Here is a 17,551-nt window from a genome sequence, read left to right on the forward strand (position 1 = left end):
TAACAATCTCAAATTTATAAATTTTTCATATCTAAACTTGAAAAAAAATAGTTTTTTCTAATGTTTAATTTATATAACTAGAGTAGCATCTCAAGTTTCTAGAGTTTTCATCCACAAACATGAAGAAGGAAGCCTCTGACCAAATCTCAATAATGTGATTAAACCGAAAGACAGTCATTTTATCAATATGGATCACAAAAGTCTAAGATATAAGTTTTTATGGTTTTTTACCAAAATCTTATTTCTCTTATTAATTTGTGTGTTAGCGTGTGTTTAATTGTGTCATGTAATTGCTCATAAATTAGTCAATATGGATCACAAAATTCTAAGATATAAGTTTTTATGGTTTTTTACCAAAATCTTATTTCTCTTATTAATTTGTGTGTTAGTGTGTGTTTAATTGTGTCATGTAATTGCTCATAAATTAGTTAGTAGATTTTGTTCGTGTTCGTGCTCTCTTTAACTGTTTCATGTAATTGCTCATAAATTATTTAGCAGATTTTGTGTTTGTGAGTTATCAGAATTAGGACATAAAATTATTAGATGTAGTTAGTATTACACTGAGTTATCAGAATTAGGACAACAAATTATTAGATGTAGTTAGTATTCAAGTGAGTTATCAAAATTAGGACAACAAATTATTAGATATAGTTAGTATTTAAGTGGGTTATCAGAATTAGGACAACAAATTATTAGATGTAGTTAGTATCCAAGTGAATTATGAGAATTAGGACAGCAAATTATTATATGTATTCAAAATTATTATTCAACAAATGATTAGGGGCAATAGATTCATAATCCTATTATCATAATTAACATTAAAAATTAGTGAGATAAATGATAATTAAATTAAAAATATATAGATTATATAATAATATATTCATTGCTTCTCTGAGATTTCAATAATAATAAAAAAAATTAAGCTTATTCACTTATATCCCCACTTATCCCCACTTTTTTTCATGCTTTCTTATAAATGCTAGCGATATATATGTTTTCATATAAATGCTCGACAGATTTAACATTTCGCTTTTCAGTCTTTGGTTTATTTACTTTGTTGTTCGGTACAAACAGCACGTTCTTTCCACGTACCTTTTAACATTTTTATTTTAGACTCGAGGAAACGTGCATCTTACGTCTTGACTTGGACTTTTCATGCTGCTCTGCTTATTTCTACGCTCCCAATAGTCATATACATCATCTTACCAAGCTCTACCGGTATTTATACTTCAAATAGTGTTATTCACATGTGAGATTGCCGGTAAGGCAAGGGCTAACCAGCCATATATTGAGTTATAAATGCCCTTGCCATCTATGTATGTGGTGCACGTCAGTGGGATGACATACATAACTCCGGCGGGCGACCTCGTGTTTCCGGTGACATACGCGGGACCCACCAACGAGGGCCCGCCCGCCTCCACTACGGACGACAGACGACAGAGCATCGATATGCCACCGTGTACACGCTCTTTTTGAATTTGCCAGCCCGCTCGAAATTTGAATTTTGAATTTATATTCACCGCTCAGCGAATGTTTTCCTGCAGTTCGAACGCACTCCTTTCCATACCCAGCAGTCACCATGCGCTCTGCTATGCAGTGAAGCTCCTGCTCGGCACCGAGCGACATCATTTGGATTTCGCAAATTCTGAGGTTTTGGGAATAATTGAAGGGTTGAAATGGTGGCACTGTGGGGGCATTGCAGTGTTGCTTGTAGCTTCCTCACGAGCTTGAATTTTTCTCCTGAGACGAGCTGTGGGAATCGAACCCGGGCTCTGGCGCTGCTGCCGCTGCTCCGAATTGGGAAGGGGATGAGTGGATGCTGGATGCAGAAATGGATTTTGGCGGTTCCGGCACTCTGCAGATTCAAGATCCCTGAAATTTTTCTAAATTTTGTTTTTGAAATTGGCTCCTCGGGGTTTTTTTTCGACACAGGGTCTCTGAATTTTTTGGAACTTTAACGGTGAATTCGTATTTGTCATCTGGGTTCTAAGCGTACTGTGCGCACAGAAAAAGCAGAAATGCAGAATGCCAAAGTTCTGGCTGATTTTGAATACGAAATATTGTGAGAATTCTGCAACATGTGCAGTAGGGCAGAAAGACTTCAAGTTTTGTAGCGGGGGTACCTTTGAATGTTTTTGGACAGTAAATGTTTCATGGGACTTTTGTGGACTTGATTTTGATAGCACTAAAAGTATTCTTCATGGAAATGTTTGTTTTAAGTATGGAAAAAATGTTAAATGGCACTGGAGTTTTTTGTATTCCTGGTTTTGGTTTGTGTGCTTGTGGTCTGTAATTTTTCTTCTAAGCAAAAAAATTGCCAAGGTGTAAATTAACTGTGAGGTTAATGCTGAAAAGTTTAGGCAACAACTTTTTTTTGGTTGGGTTTTCTGCTTATCTGTGTAATGATGAAATGCAAATTATGAACATATTGTTGCGTTGGGTTTTCTGCTTATCTGTGTGTGTAATGATGAAATGCAAATTATCAACATATTGTTGGGGAGGATGGGTGAGAACCAGTCAAGCAATGTAAAGAATAATAACAAGGCATGATAGAACAAATGGATCTCCAAAGACAAAATTGAATGTGAAGTTCAAATGTTCCAAAATAAATCCACTCATAGAAAGTTTAGAAAGAAATTTAACCTTGAATTGTGATGTTGTGATTTAATAGAGGAGCATGCTTTTCACTGGCATAGTCATATGACATGTTTTTCATATGTTGGTAAAATATGTGCCTATCCATCAATAGCTGGTTTTGATTACATGAACATTTTGATTACATGAACATCACAGATTTTTCACTAGGAACAAATAATATCTCAAAGCAATTGGTTAGATTAGAACTGATTACATATTGTAGGTGAGGCCAAACCAGTAGTAATTAGTAGCAATAAGGCAGGCCATCTGTAAATTAATGCCAACGACCTAGGTCTAAGGTGACTGACATTGTGGTCATATTTAAATTAATAGAATCACCTAAACATAAGGACACCAACAGAGCAAATTAATGGAACCATCAGACATAAGGGCACCAACACTGTAAATGAATGGAATCACCTAAATTTAAGGAACATCCAACAGTAACCAACCCTGTAAATTAATGAAACCAGCAAAATTTAAGGAACACCCAATAGTTGATTCATGAACCACCTAAACATGAAGACACCAATACCAACACTGTAAGGATGGCAAGGACACCAATGCTGAAAGGGTAGTAATATAGCTGCAGCTATGATTGAGGGGTAATCAAATGGTATTGTAGAAAGTCTGAAAGTGGCTGGTCTTTCTCTCAATTATTAGTAAACTTTTGGGGGTTGCTGGTCATTGAGGGGTAATCAAATGGTATTGTAGAAAGTCTGAAAGTGGCTGGTCTTTCTTTCAATTATTAGTAAACTTTTGGGGTTTGCTGGTCTTTCTCTTAACTATTAGTAAATTTTTGGGGTTTAACATGCAGATTTCTCTCTATAAATTCCTTTCTATAAACTAGGTCACAAATAAATTAGTTGCTGTCAAAAATCTATTTCCTCTCCATAAACTAAATGAAAGAATTTAAATAAGTCACGAATAAAAAAATTCACAAATAAAAAGATTTGAACGTGGTCAAAAATTTAAAGAAGATTTAAACGTGATCAAGAAAATTTGAAAGCTGTCACAAACAAACAAACAAAAAATTGAACTTAAATCTGTCAAATTTCAACTATTTAACATATCTTAAAAAATACCAATTAAGCTACTAGAGACAAATTCCATATTATTTTTATTCAAACCATAAAAACAATTTTTTGTTGAAAATATTCACATCACATTCCCACATAAATCTATCTATGATTTTTTTGGAAATCTATAATAACCAATTTTTAATAATATTTGGAAAAAAAAAAGTTATATATGATTTTAACTATTAGCCAATTTTCTTTTTATTTAATCGTAGGTTTTTGAGGAATATGAAAACCCGTAATGATGTTATGCTTGATGACCTGATGTGATAGGAGAGTTGGAAAAATGGGTAATTGAGTTGTACTATTGGATTAGTTTTGTATTCATGTGATGAACAAGTGTTGATTCAGATTTCCACAATTTAAATTTTAGATTTTTTAAATATTAATTTAATTATTTTTAAGAGATTAAATTTTATATAATTTAGATTTTTATCTTATAATTTGTATTGATTTAGATTTTCACAATTTAAATTTTAGATTTTATAAATATTAATTTAATTATTTTAAAAAATAAATTTTATATAATTCAGGTTTTATATTTTATAATTTGAGAATTTGAATTTTAAATTTTATAAATACTGAAAATAATTTTTATATTATAAATGTTAATTTAATCATTTTTAAGAAATTACATTTTATATAATTTTTTTAAATTCTATATAATTTTATAGTCAATGATATTTACACAAAATATTATATATAATTTTTTTGAAAATTTATAAGACTAATTATTAATAATAGTTTACACAAAATATTAAAACCAATTATTAGTAATATTTGGAGAAAATATGCTATATGTGATTTTAAAATGATCTTAAACTAAGATAAATAAGATAAATAGTAAAAAATAAATTACAAATAAGGAAAAAATGGAATAGAAAATTATTAAAAATATGAAATAAAACCAATAAAAAAAATAAATTAACAAATGTTAAAATGAAATTAAATGAGAAATTATTAAAAGTATTAAACAAAAGAAACATCAATTAAAAAACAAAAGATAATAAATAAGAAAATGCAGATATAAAAAATAAATAAATAGGAAAATGTAAAGCAAAAATTAAAAGGAAAAAAAAAAAAAAAATTAGGCAACTTTACCCCAAATAAAGAAAAGAGAATTTCCATAAATAATGAAGGGAAAAAATAAAGTGAAACCATCATATATATATATATATATATAATAAGTTTAAGGGGCCTTGAATTGGTGTATGGATATATTGGGTTACTATTAAGGCGTTTATGAGGAAAAGTTAATTTAGGCAACTATATATATAAAATAGGAAAAATTATTTGATAAAATATTAAATAGTTACAAATATTTAAATAAAATGAAATTTAAAAAATAGAAAATATATAAAATTAGAAATTTTTTATTTGATTAAAAAACAGAAAATTATTGAATAAAGTATTTATTGATTTCAAAAAAGAAAATTACTAAATAGTAAAAAGTTTTGAACAAAGTTTTTTCACTGGTAAATATATTCCAAACACCAAAATAAATCAAATTTAAAAATAAGAAATATGATGATGGTGATTATAATTAATATCTCTTTAGATTAATATGGTTTATCAACTTTAAAAAATAAAAAAATAATTGAGATTTTTTAACATTTTATTTCTATATTGGAAAAGAAGTAAGAGAAACTTTTAGAAATCATGAAATTCAACTAATAATTAAAAATTACTAATAATTTTTTTTTGCTAAATAATAAAACTTCAAAAATAAACAAGGGCTACATAGTAGCTAATATCTGTGGCTTAGCTTAAATATAGCTTAATTAAACTACAAAATTAAGAAATATAATTAACTAATATTGTTTATATTGACTTCGCGCATGTGAATCTCCCGAAATCCACGGTTTCCAACCTCAAGGCTCAACATGCATGGAAGATAACAATGAATCTGGACCTGAATTCAAAATAACCCAAAATTGCCACCCGCCCCCGGTAGCCCACAAGATCTCCTGCAATTCAGTCCCCAGCAGAGTCCCTTTCATACGAACAATTTTGACCATTGATCCACACAGAGAGATCCAACGGTAGAGCATAATATCGCACCGAACAAGCTGACCAAACGTTAGTGTGCGATAGAGGGCGGTTTTCCAAGCCCTCTCTCTGCCACGTGTAGGATGTTGGATGGGATCGCTGCAAAATCACTAAAATCGTTTCCCACTTAAGAGTGGTACGAAAATCCAAAAATCGCTAAGGAAGCGGTTTTACTCTCCGAGGCCCAAAAATGTAAAGATTCTGGTTGCCGGTAAAACAAGGATTCCTTCCACGCCTGTTCAACTTTCTTGCCTGAACCTGGATCCCAGAAAAGAAGAGAGGCTCTCCATTAATTAAGGAAATATGGTATCCGTTGCGCTCACGCCATTGAACAATGATGTTCATCTCACTGACTCCAGGTATTTTAGCAGCCAGCTTGTGATTTCCATAGAAACAACTGTTGTATTTTATTGAGTTCTTGTGGTAACGAATCTACTCCTCCCGTGGTTTCATGTATTAAAAACCCTTCCAGATCTAGGTTTTCTTTATCAAGAATTTCTTGTAGTTCATGATCCTGTAGGTCCATCTCATTTTGGGTCATTTCCTGATCCATCTCCAGTTCTGCATCACTCATTATGGCTTCCTTCTGATAATCGATGTCCTGTGTGTTTCCCGGTTTTCTTCAGATTCCTTGTCCGCAGGACTTCCTTCCATTGCTTGATCTTCTTTTGAGATCTCTTCATCTTCCTCAAGCACTTGGAATTTGTTCTGACTGATTTTTTGACCTTCATCTTGATGTTGTTTTGGTCCTCTTTTGCCGCCCTTTCCACGGTTCACCACTTTCTGAAAGCTGTCTGTTTCCTTCATTGTGTTATTTTTGCTCTTGCTTACTACTTTACCGAGCGAACAATCTCTTAAAAGGTGTCCATGTTCATGACATCTGCGACATCTGAACGGAATGTGCTCATAATCTACTGTTTGCACCCATTCTTCATCAAAAACTTCCAAGATCACCTCATCCGGTGCAAACAGTAGATTATGAGCACATTCCATTCAGATGTCGCAGATGTCATGAACATGGACACCTTTTAAGAGATTGTTCGCTCAGTAAAGTAGTAAGCAAGAGCAAAAATAACACAATGAAGGAAAGAGACAGCTTTCAGAAAGTGGTGAACCGTGGAAAGGGCGGCAAAAGAGGACCAAAACAACATCAAGATGAAGGTCAACAAATCAGTCAAAACAAATTCCAAGTGCTTGAGGAAGATGAAGAGATCTCAAAAGAAGATCAAGCAATGGAGGGAAGTCCTGCAGACAAGGAATCTGAAGAAAACCGGGAAAACACACAGGACATCGATTATCAGAAGGAAGCCATAACGAGTGATGCAGAACTAGAGATGGATCAGGAAATGACCCAAAATGAGATGCACCTACAAGATCATGAACTACAAGAAATTCTTGATAAAGAAAACCTAGACCTGGAAGGGTTTTTAATACAGGGAACCACGGGAGGGGTAGATTCGTTACCACAAGAACTCAATAAAATACAACAGTTGTTTCTATGGAAATCACAAGCTGGCCGCTAAAATACCTGGAGTCAGTGAGATGAACATCATTGTTCATTGGCGTGAGCGCAACGGATACCATATTTCCTTAATTAATGGAGAGCCTCTCTTCTTTTCTGGGATCCAGGTTCAGGCAAGAAAGTTGAACAGGCGTGGAAGGAATCCTTGTTTTACCGGCAACCGGAATCTTTACATTTTTGGGCCTCGGAGAGTAAAACCGCTTCCTTGGCGGTTTTTGGATTTTCGTACCGCTCTTAAGTGGGAAACGATTTTAGTGATTTTGCAGCGATCCCATCCAACATCCTACATGTGGCAGAGAGAGGGTTTGGAAAACCGCCCTCCATCGCACACTAACGTCTGGTCAGCTTGTTCGGTGCGATATTATGCTCTACCATTGGATCTCTCTGTGTGGATCAATGGTCAAAATTGTTCGTATGAAAGGGACTCTGCTGGGGACTGAATTGCGGGAGATCTCGCGGGATACTGGGGGCGGGTGGCAATTTTGGGTTATTTTGAATTCAGGTCCAGATTCATTGTTATCTTCCATGCATGTTGGGCCTTGAGGTTGGAATCGGTGGATTTCGGGAGATTCACATGCGCGAAGTTAATATAGACAATATTAGTTAATTATATTTCTTAATTTTGTAGTTTAATTAAGCTATATTTAAGCTAAGCCACAGATATTAGCTACTATGTAGCCCTTGTTTATTTTTGAAGTTTTATTATTTAGCAAAAAAAAATTATTAGTAATTTTTAATTATTAGTTGAATTTCATGATTTCTAAAAGTTTCTCTTACTTCTTTTCCAATATAGAAATAAAATGTTAAAAAATCTCAATTAATTTTTTATTTTTTAAAGTTGATAAACCATATTAATCTAAAGAGATATTAATTATAATCACCATCATCATATTTCTTATTTTTAAATTTGATTTATTTTGGTGTTTGGAATATATTTACCAGTGAAAAAACTTTGTTCAAAACTTTTTACTATTTAGTAATTTTCTTTTCTGAAATCAATAAATACTTTATTCAATAATTTTCTGTTTTTTAATCAAATAAAAAATTTCTAATTTTATATATTTTCTATTTTTTAAATTTCATTTTATTTAAATATTTGTAACTATTTAATATTTTATCAAATAATTTTTCCTATTTTATATATATAATTGCCGAAATTAATTTTTCCTCATAAAGGCCGTAACCCAATATATCCATACACCAATTCAAGGCCCCTTAAACTTATTATATATATATATATGATGGTTTCACTTTATTTTTTCCCTTCATTATTTATGGAAATTCTCTTTTCTTTATTTGGGGTAAAGTTGCCTAATTTTATTTTTTTTTCCTTTTAATTTTTGCTTTACATTTACCTATTTATTTATTTTTTATATCTGCATTTTCTTATTTATTATCTTTTGTTTTTTAATTGATGTTTCTTTTGTTTAATACTTTTAATAATTTCTCATTTAATTTCATTTTAACATTTGTTAATTTATTTTTTTTATTGGTTTTATTTCATATTTTTAATAATTTTCTATTCCATTTTTTCCTTATTTGTAATTTATTTTTTACTATTTATCTTATTTATCTTAGTTTAAGATCATTTTAAAATCACATATAGCATATTTTCTCCAAATATTACTAATAATTGGTTTTAATATTTTGTGTAAACTATTATTAATAATTAGTCTTATAAATTTTCAAAAAAATTATATATAATATTTTGTGTAAATATCATTGACTATAAAATTATATAGAATTTAAAAAAATTATATAAAATGTAATTTCTTAAAAATGATTAAATTAACATTTATAATATAAAAATTATTTTCAGTATTTATAAAATTTAAAATTCAAATTCTCAAATTATAAAATATAAAACCTGAATTATATAAAATTTATTTTTTAAAATAATTAAATTAATATTTATAAAATCTAAAATTTAAATTGTGAAAATCTAAATCAATACAAATTATAAGATAAAAATCTAAATTATATAAAATTTAATTTCTTAAAAATAATTAAATTAATATTTAAAAAATCTAAAATTTAAATTGTGGAAATCTGAATCAACACTTGTTCATCACATGAATACAAAACTAATCCAATAGTACAACTCAATTACCCATTTTTCCAACTCTCCTATCACATAAGGTCATCAAGCATAACATCATTACGGGTTTTCATATTCCTCAAAAACCTACGATTAAATAAAAAAAAAATTGGCTAATAGTTAAAATCATATATAACTTTTTTTTTTCCAAATATTATTAAAAATTGGTTATTATAGATTTCCAAAAAAATCATAGATAAATTTATGTGGGAATGTGATGTGAATATTTTCAACAAAAAATTGTTTTTATGGTTTGAATAAAAATAATATGGAATTTGTCTCTAGTAGCTTAATTGGTATTTTTTAAGATATGTTAAATAGTTGAAATTTGACAGATTTAAGTTCAATTTTTTGTTTGTTTGTTTGTGACAGCTTTCAAATTTTCTTGATCACGTTTAAATCTTCTTTAAATTTTTGACCACGTTCAAATCTTTTTATTTGTGAATTTTTTTATTCGTGACTTATTTAAATTCTTTCATTTAGTTTATGGAGAGGAAATAGATTTTTGACAGCGACTAATTTATTTGTGACCTAGTTTATAGAAAGGAATTTATAGAGAGAAATCTGCATGTTAAACCCCCAAAAATTTACTAATAGTTAAGAGAAAGACCAGCAAACCCCAAAAGTTTACTAATAATTGAAAGAAAGACCAGCCACTTTCAGACTTTCTACAATACCATTTGATTACCCCTCAATGACCAGCAACCCCCAAAAGTTTACTAATAATTGAGAGAAAGACCACCCACTTTCAGACTTTCTACAATACCATTTGATTACCCCTCAATCATAGCTGCAGCTATATTACTACCCTTTCAGCATTGGTGTCCTTGCCATCCTTACAGTGTTGGTATTGGTGTCTTCATGTTTAGGTGGTTCATGAATCAACTATTGGGTGTTCCTTAAATTTTGCTGGTTTCATTAATTTACAGGGTTGGTTACTGTTGGATGTTCCTTAAATTTAGGTGGTTCCATTCATTTACAGTGTTGGTGCCCTTATGTTTGATGGTTCCATTAATTTACTCTGTTGGTGTCCTTATGTTTAGGTGATTCTATTAATTTAAATATGACCACAATGTCAGTCACCTTAGACCTAGGTCGTTGGCATTAATTTACAGATGCCCTGCCTTATTGCTACTAATTACTACTGGTTTGGCCTCACCTACAATATGTAATCAGTTCTAATCTAACCAATTGTTTTGAGATATTATTTGTTCCTAGTGAAAAATCTGTGATGTTCATGTAATCAAAATGTTCATGTAATCAAAACCAGCTATTGATGGATAGGCACATATTTTACCAACATATGAAAAACATGTCATATGACTATGCCAGTGAAAAGCATGCTCCTCTATTAAATCACAACATCACAATTCAAGGTTAAATTTCTTTCTAAACTTTCTGTGAGTGGATTTATTTTGGAACATTTGAACTTCACATTCAATTTTGTCTTTGGAGATCCATTTGTTCTATCATGCCTTGTTATTATTCTTTACATTGCTTGACTGGTTCTCACCCATCCTCCCCAACAATATGTTGATAATTTGCATTTCATCATTACACACACAGATAAGCAGAAAACCCAACGCAACAATATGTTCATAATTTGCATTTCATCATTACACAGATAAGCAGAAAACCCAACCAAAAAAAAGCTATTGCCTAAACTTTTCAGCATTAACCTCACAGTTAATTTACACCTTGGCAATTTTTTTGCTTACAAGAAAAATTACAGACCACAAGCACTCAAACCAAAACCGGAAATACAAAAAACTCCAGTGCCATTTAACATTTTTTCCATACTTACAACAAACATTTCCATGAAGAATACTTTTCGTGCTATCAAAATCAAGTCCACAAAAGTCCCATGAAACATTTACTGTCCAAAAACATTCAGAGGTACCCCAAAAATTTGAATATCCCGCTACAAAACTTGCAGTCTTTCTGCCCTGCTGCACATGTTGCAGAATTCTCACAATATTTCGTATTCAAAATCAGCCAGAACTTTGTCATTCTGCATTTCTGCTTTTTCTGTGCGCACAGTACGCTTAGAACCCAGATGACAAATACGAATTTACCGTTAAAGTTCCAAAAAATGCAGAGACCTTGTGTCGAAAAAAAGCACCGAGGAGCCAATTTCAAAAACAAAATTTAGAAAAATTTCAGGGATCTTGAATCTGCAGAGTCCCGAAACCGCCAAAATCCATTTCTGCATCCAGCATCCACTCATCAATTTCCCATTCATTCAAAGCCTCTGCAACCTCAGCCCCTTCCCAATTCGGAGCAGCGGCGATAGCGCCAGAGCCCGGGTTCGATTCCCACAGCTCGTCTCAGGAGAAAAATTCAAGCTCGTGAGGAAGCTACGAGCAACACTGCAATGCCCCCACAGTGCCACCATTTCAACCCTTCAATTATTCCCAAAACCTCAGAATTTGCGAAATCCAAATGATGTCGCTCGGTGCCGAGCAGGAGCTTCGCAGCATAGCAGAGCGCATGGTGACTGCTGGGTATGGAAAGGAGTGCGTTCGAACTGCAGGAAAACATTCGCTGAGCGGTGAATATAAATTCAAAATTCAAATTTCGAGCGGGCTGGCAAATTCAAAAAGAGCGTGTACACGGTGGCATATCGATGCTCTGTCGTCTGTCGTCCTAGTGGATGCGGGCGGGCCCTCGTTGGTGGGTCCCGCGTATGTCACCGGAAACGCGAGGTCGCCCACCGGAGTTATGTATGTTATCCCACTAACGTGCACCACATACATAGATGGCAAGGGCATTTATGACTCAATATATGGCTGGTTAGCCCTTGCCTGCCGGTAATCCCATTATACCAGACTCAAGTCATCTCTATGACTTGAAGGCCTATTGGTTATCGTGTCAGCCCACCATGGCACGAAGTTGTCACATTCACGGAAAATGCTGTTGGCTCCGACGTCAAAGACATCGCCGTGACGTTAATTTTCCACAAGTATTATCAATAAACATTGTCTTCGTGCCGTGTGATGGCATCCGTTACCACTCCTCTACGGCATGATCATTGATTAATGGATCACTCACAAAGCCACGAAATTATTCTGTTTCTGTTTCACTTGGAGATAATCTTTTGTGTTCCCAACGCTTATGCGATGCCTATCATTTCGTTTTTTCCTCATGGAATTATCTGTTCATCTCAACGCCTTCTTCCTTCCCTGCCTCAATACCTCTTCTTCCTTATGGTTACCTCTCTATTCGTCTGCTCCTTGAGCTTTGACGCGCAATATCAGTATTGTCAAAATAACAATAAATGTGGAAATATGGAGATACCATATCCTTTTGGTGTAGGAAATCGTGGATGCGGCGTCCCTAGCTTCCAGATCAACTGTGTGCGGAACTCAACTTCTGTTATCCCGATTCGTGGCCGGGATTACACAATACTATCGTTTCTCGCTCCTACTATATTAGTTATTACCAGAGGTCAGAATTGTCAATTTTTGAATCATAGCATTAATAATCCGATACAGCCTCTAGAATTTGCAGGCACCAAGTTCACAGTAAAGGCTACAGAGAACCTGACTCTGTACGTGTACAAATGTAAGGAGCAAGATCACTTACATAAGGTACATCTCCCGAAATGTACTGCGAGTCTGTTCGAGAAGGAGAATTCGACTTCGGCGTGTTCTATGGAACAACTACCAGTTTATACGGCATTAATACAACCAGATCATGTTCTCAAAGATGAAAGCTGTAGGTCATGCGAAGCAAGTGATGGAATATGCGGTTACAGCACTTCGGTTTCAACTGAGACTCCTCCGTTCGTTTGCTATTGCAAGGATGGACCCCGTACTGACAAATTCCTCGGCCATGGTATGTTTTATTTTAAATTTCGGCAAACTACATGGAACTGCGAGCATGCCTAAGATGTTACGAGGTTGTGATGGGTAACAGTATGTTAAAGATTTAACATGTATTCATATCCTCCGAATAAATTTTGTTTGCGGATTTTTTAAAATTACTCCACATGATTTGTCTTTTTATTATTTTATAATATCAAAGGTATTACTAAACTTCATAAAACTTAATATTGCTGTATAGAATTTAAAAAACATTAAAATGAAGGGTTTCGATTTCTTTCTATATTTCAAAAGATGAAAGTATATAAAAAAAATTTCCACAAAATTAGCATCACATGATGAAATCAAAATTAAATTTAAATTTAAATTGTGAACTTTTTACCAAGAGGCACACAATACTGTTATCAGAATTAAAAATCTTTATATAAAAAATGTTTTATTTATGTTAACGTTAATTACATATATAAGTAAATGTTTTATTATTTATTAATTTAAAAAATTTAAAAATTAAGTAAATGTCAAGTTTTTTTAAATTAATAATTTGGCTGGGTGAAAGTCTTCTTCTTAAAAATAAAAATGAAAAAGAGTTATTATTATTTTCAATATTTTCATTTTTATTTCTAATTTCAGATTGAGTGTTTTTCTTTACATAAAAATGATGAATAACCCTGCATTTAAGTGGAATGAAAAAAATTAAAAAATACCTATTAAATTTAACTACAGTATATAGCCCATCTTACTACAGTATATAGCCCGTCTTTCTTCCTCTCCAAACTGAATGGCTTTTTCAGGGAGGGTTCCGCTAGCCCTTAATTCGTAGTCTCTCGGTGTCCTGCCAACGCCTAATATTTATACACTTTTCTCTCCGTCGTCTGTCCTTGTCCATTTCACGATATGAGGACGCGAAGAGGAAGCTCTGGTCCTCTGGTGAATTTTAACTAAAGAATCTAAAAATTAAAAACTGGACGAAAGAATCCTAACTAAGGAATTCCAAAATTAAAGAATAGGGCTAAACAAGTCTAAATTCGATTCGACTGCTAAACACCAAATTCGATTCGGTACGGGTAAAACAGTGTAGCAGCCATCCAGCTTTCTTTGCACTTCGCTCATTTGTCAGTGTCAGAATGATAACCGGCAAGCCGACGATCTATGAACTCGTTCGTAGAAACGACTGATCCTTTTTCTTTCCTAGTTTACCTCGCCTTTCCTTCCATGTTTTCGTTATATATTTTTTTGTAAACAAGGTTTCCCAATTCCATATGCCTTGCTGGAATAGTTCACCATCCGCGGGCACTCTTTCTTACCTTCCACGAAAGATTTATTTTCAACTATAATTCGCGGGAATTATTTTCCCGTTTTTATTAAAAATGTCTTGGTTTTGATAAATTGGGATGATTAGGGATGCGGATAAACCTGTGTTCGGGTTCACAAAGTCCGTAGTGCACCCGCTAACCAGGCTGCTTTAATCCCGCCAATTAATACACACTATTTCATCACTATTGAAATTACATCTTCTGATCTGTAACAATGTAAATATTTTAATAAAAAAAGAAAATTCCCTCTTCATTTCATCACTATTGAAATTACACCTTCTGATCTGTAACAATGTAAATATTTTAATAAAAAAAGAAAATTCCCTCTTCATTTCATCACTATTGAAATTACACCTTCTGATCTGTAACAATGTACATATTTTAATAAAAAATTCTTGCCCTCTTCATTTCATCACTATTGAAACATCTTTAGTGGTTTGGCATGGAATAACAGGTAAATTTCATTTGAGGTTCAGGTTTCTCAGCTTTTTAAAAAAGGATATAATTTTGTGTATTCATGATTTTGTTTGAAAAGAATTATACAACATTAGATACAAGAACAACATATCAATCCTATTAATATTAACAAATGTTTCAAATTACAAAAGAAATAACATTTTAACCAGGAGCAAAAGTGATGGAAATTATTTTGAAAGCTTTAATATTTAAGATATCTACTTCATATCAATTTTCCCTATATTGAAATTTAAATGTCGATTTTTTTTCCATATCAAATCGAATTCGAAATTGATAACTGCGGCTTGGATAGTCACGGGAGTTGTGGTTCTAACAATTCAGAACCAAGTTCAATATTTCTTTTCAATGTTGTGTTAAATGGTCAATCCATTCATCGCTTTGGAACACGGATATATGTCGATGTGTTTCGCAATATTGTCAAGTATTCATTATTTTTGCAAAAACTATGGATCGTTGCTTTTACTCATAGTATTTGTCATGGCCGCATTGCAGGTAGGAAAACCAAATCGGCCATTGTAATAGGTAACTATGATTTCTTTCGATTGAAAACCACTGTGAACTTGTATCTTGTTTCCACTATTCTCATCGGGGTTAATGGAGAAAGGTCACATTCATACCAATCTCTCCATTCCACTGCAGGTTGCATCTTCGGAGGAGTTGGGCTGACAGCAATAGTATCGCTGTTCTTAACGTCTTATGCCAAGAAGAGAAGACAGCCTCCTGATAGCTCTACTACAAAGGTAGAGAAATTCCTACAGGATTATGCTTATGAAGCGCCAATGCCAACCAGATATTCACTCTTAGACCTTAAGAAGATCACGAACAATTTTGCAGAAAAGTTGGGAGAAGGAGGTTATGGGGTGGTGTACAAGGGAAAGCTTTGGAACGGAGCTTTAATGGCGGTCAAGCTTCTTGATAGTAATAGGCACAACCAAACAGAATTCATGAATGAAGTCACCACAATTGGACGGGTCCATCACATCAATTTGGTTCGGCTGTTGGGATACTGCTTCGAAAGCCGTACAAGCGCACTGGTCTATCAATACATGGTCAATGGATCTCTAGAGAAGTTTATATTTGCCAAAAGAGAGAATGGGGAAATTTTAAGGTGGGAGCAATTGTATTCAATTGCTTTGGGTGTGGCTCGTGGAATTGCTTATTTACATCACGATTGCGAAAAACGCATCATACACTTCGACATCAAACCTCAAAATATATTGCTCGATGCCGACTTCACCCCTAAAGTTGCTGATTTTGGTCTAGCAAAACTGTGTGGGAAGGGAGAAGATCATATTTCGATCACGGTGCCGAGAGGGACGCCCGGATATATTGCGCCAGAGGTGTGGTCGAGAGATATGGGTCCTGTTACTGATAAATCAGATGTCTATAGTTTCGGAATGTTGTTGCTAGAGATTGTTGGCGGCAGAAAGAATATCGATGTCCAGGTAAACCGGTCCAGTCAGTTATACTTCCCCGAGTGGGCCTTCAAGCTGATTGAGAGCGGCGAGTTGGGGATGAGATTGAGAGGTGGGGAAATAGAAGCTGCAGATGAGGAGAAGGCGAGGAGACTCGCAAAAGTTGGATTGTGGTGCATTCAGTACAACTCCAGAGATCGTCCTTGTATGACGAGGGTTGTCGAAATGTTAGAAGGAAATGGAGAGGACGTTCTCAATCCTCCGTTACCCTTCAATTCCTCGGCTACGCCTGAAAATCCTATGCTCTCTTCCAGTGTAAATTCTTCTTCAGTTGAATTTATATCGTAGCTTTCCATATTTGATCGTCTTTTGCAAACCAGTCTTCGCACTGTTGCGAAATCGATCCCCGGAAAACCATGGAGAAAGCTAATGACCTCCAACAAAGTGCAGTGACAGTCCCCAAGCCATGATTTGTTTCCTGAGAACATGCAGTGAGTATGTTCGCTTCCTAAAAGCCTGTAGAGCAAGCTATTTCAAAGTCTCGCATTGTTGCGAAATCGATCCTCTCACTCCATGCCATACTTTGTGAGAATGATTCGGTGAAAACTATAGGGAAAGTTGAATACGCAGTGACAGCCCCCGAGGTTTGATTTGTTTCCTGAGAACATGCAGTGAGTATGCTCGCTTCCTAAAAAGATGTAGTGAGTATATACACCTCAGACCGTGCATAATGTAATATTGTATACAATCGCCTGAATACAGTAATCGTTTCATAATTTTTTGTTTACAATCGCCTGAATAGAATAATCGTTTTTATAATTTGTTTCTTGTTCTTCATCGAAGACTTGGCACACGTATATTGTTGGAATTTGAATGTCATGGCCACATAAACTGTTAGTTGCACAGATGAGTAGCAAAGGAATTTACGTCTATATTCCCCAGTGGGGACAGGAATAAATCCGTCGTAGGGTTGGGGTTCAGCCAAACTGTATTGTACTACTTGTTTAAGCTCAAAACCGAAGGTCATATTTCCATCGTATATTAATTTGGAGCCCTTCTAACATTAAAGAAACAAAACTTTGATGACTTTCAAATGTAACTGATTTTTTTTATGCAGTATCTTTTAGAAAATAGGAA

General features: G+C 33.7%; 1 protein-coding gene across 1 annotated transcript in view; it reads left to right on the plus strand.

Moving 5' to 3' along the window:
* LOC149175692 (rust resistance kinase Lr10-like) overlaps positions 1-17,219 on the plus strand; it is a 164,158-nt gene extending 146,939 nt beyond the window's left edge. The window contains exons 3-4 of the mRNA XM_089421205.1: positions 15,492-15,521; positions 15,639-17,219. Of these exons, the coding sequence (XP_089277331.1) occupies positions 15,492-15,521; positions 15,639-16,762 (1,154 nt within the window). The 3' untranslated portion in view covers positions 16,763-17,219. The remainder of the gene's footprint in view (positions 1-15,491; positions 15,522-15,638) is intronic.
* The last annotated feature ends 332 nt before the right edge of the window (positions 17,220-17,551 follow it).

Source organism: Pinus tabuliformis, chromosome 4_1, assembly GCF_031772625.1.
Source record: "Pinus tabuliformis cultivar Carrire ecotype Pingquan chromosome 4_1, CPIR1, whole genome shotgun sequence".
Taxonomy (NCBI): Eukaryota; Viridiplantae; Streptophyta; class Pinopsida; order Pinales; family Pinaceae; genus Pinus; species Pinus tabuliformis.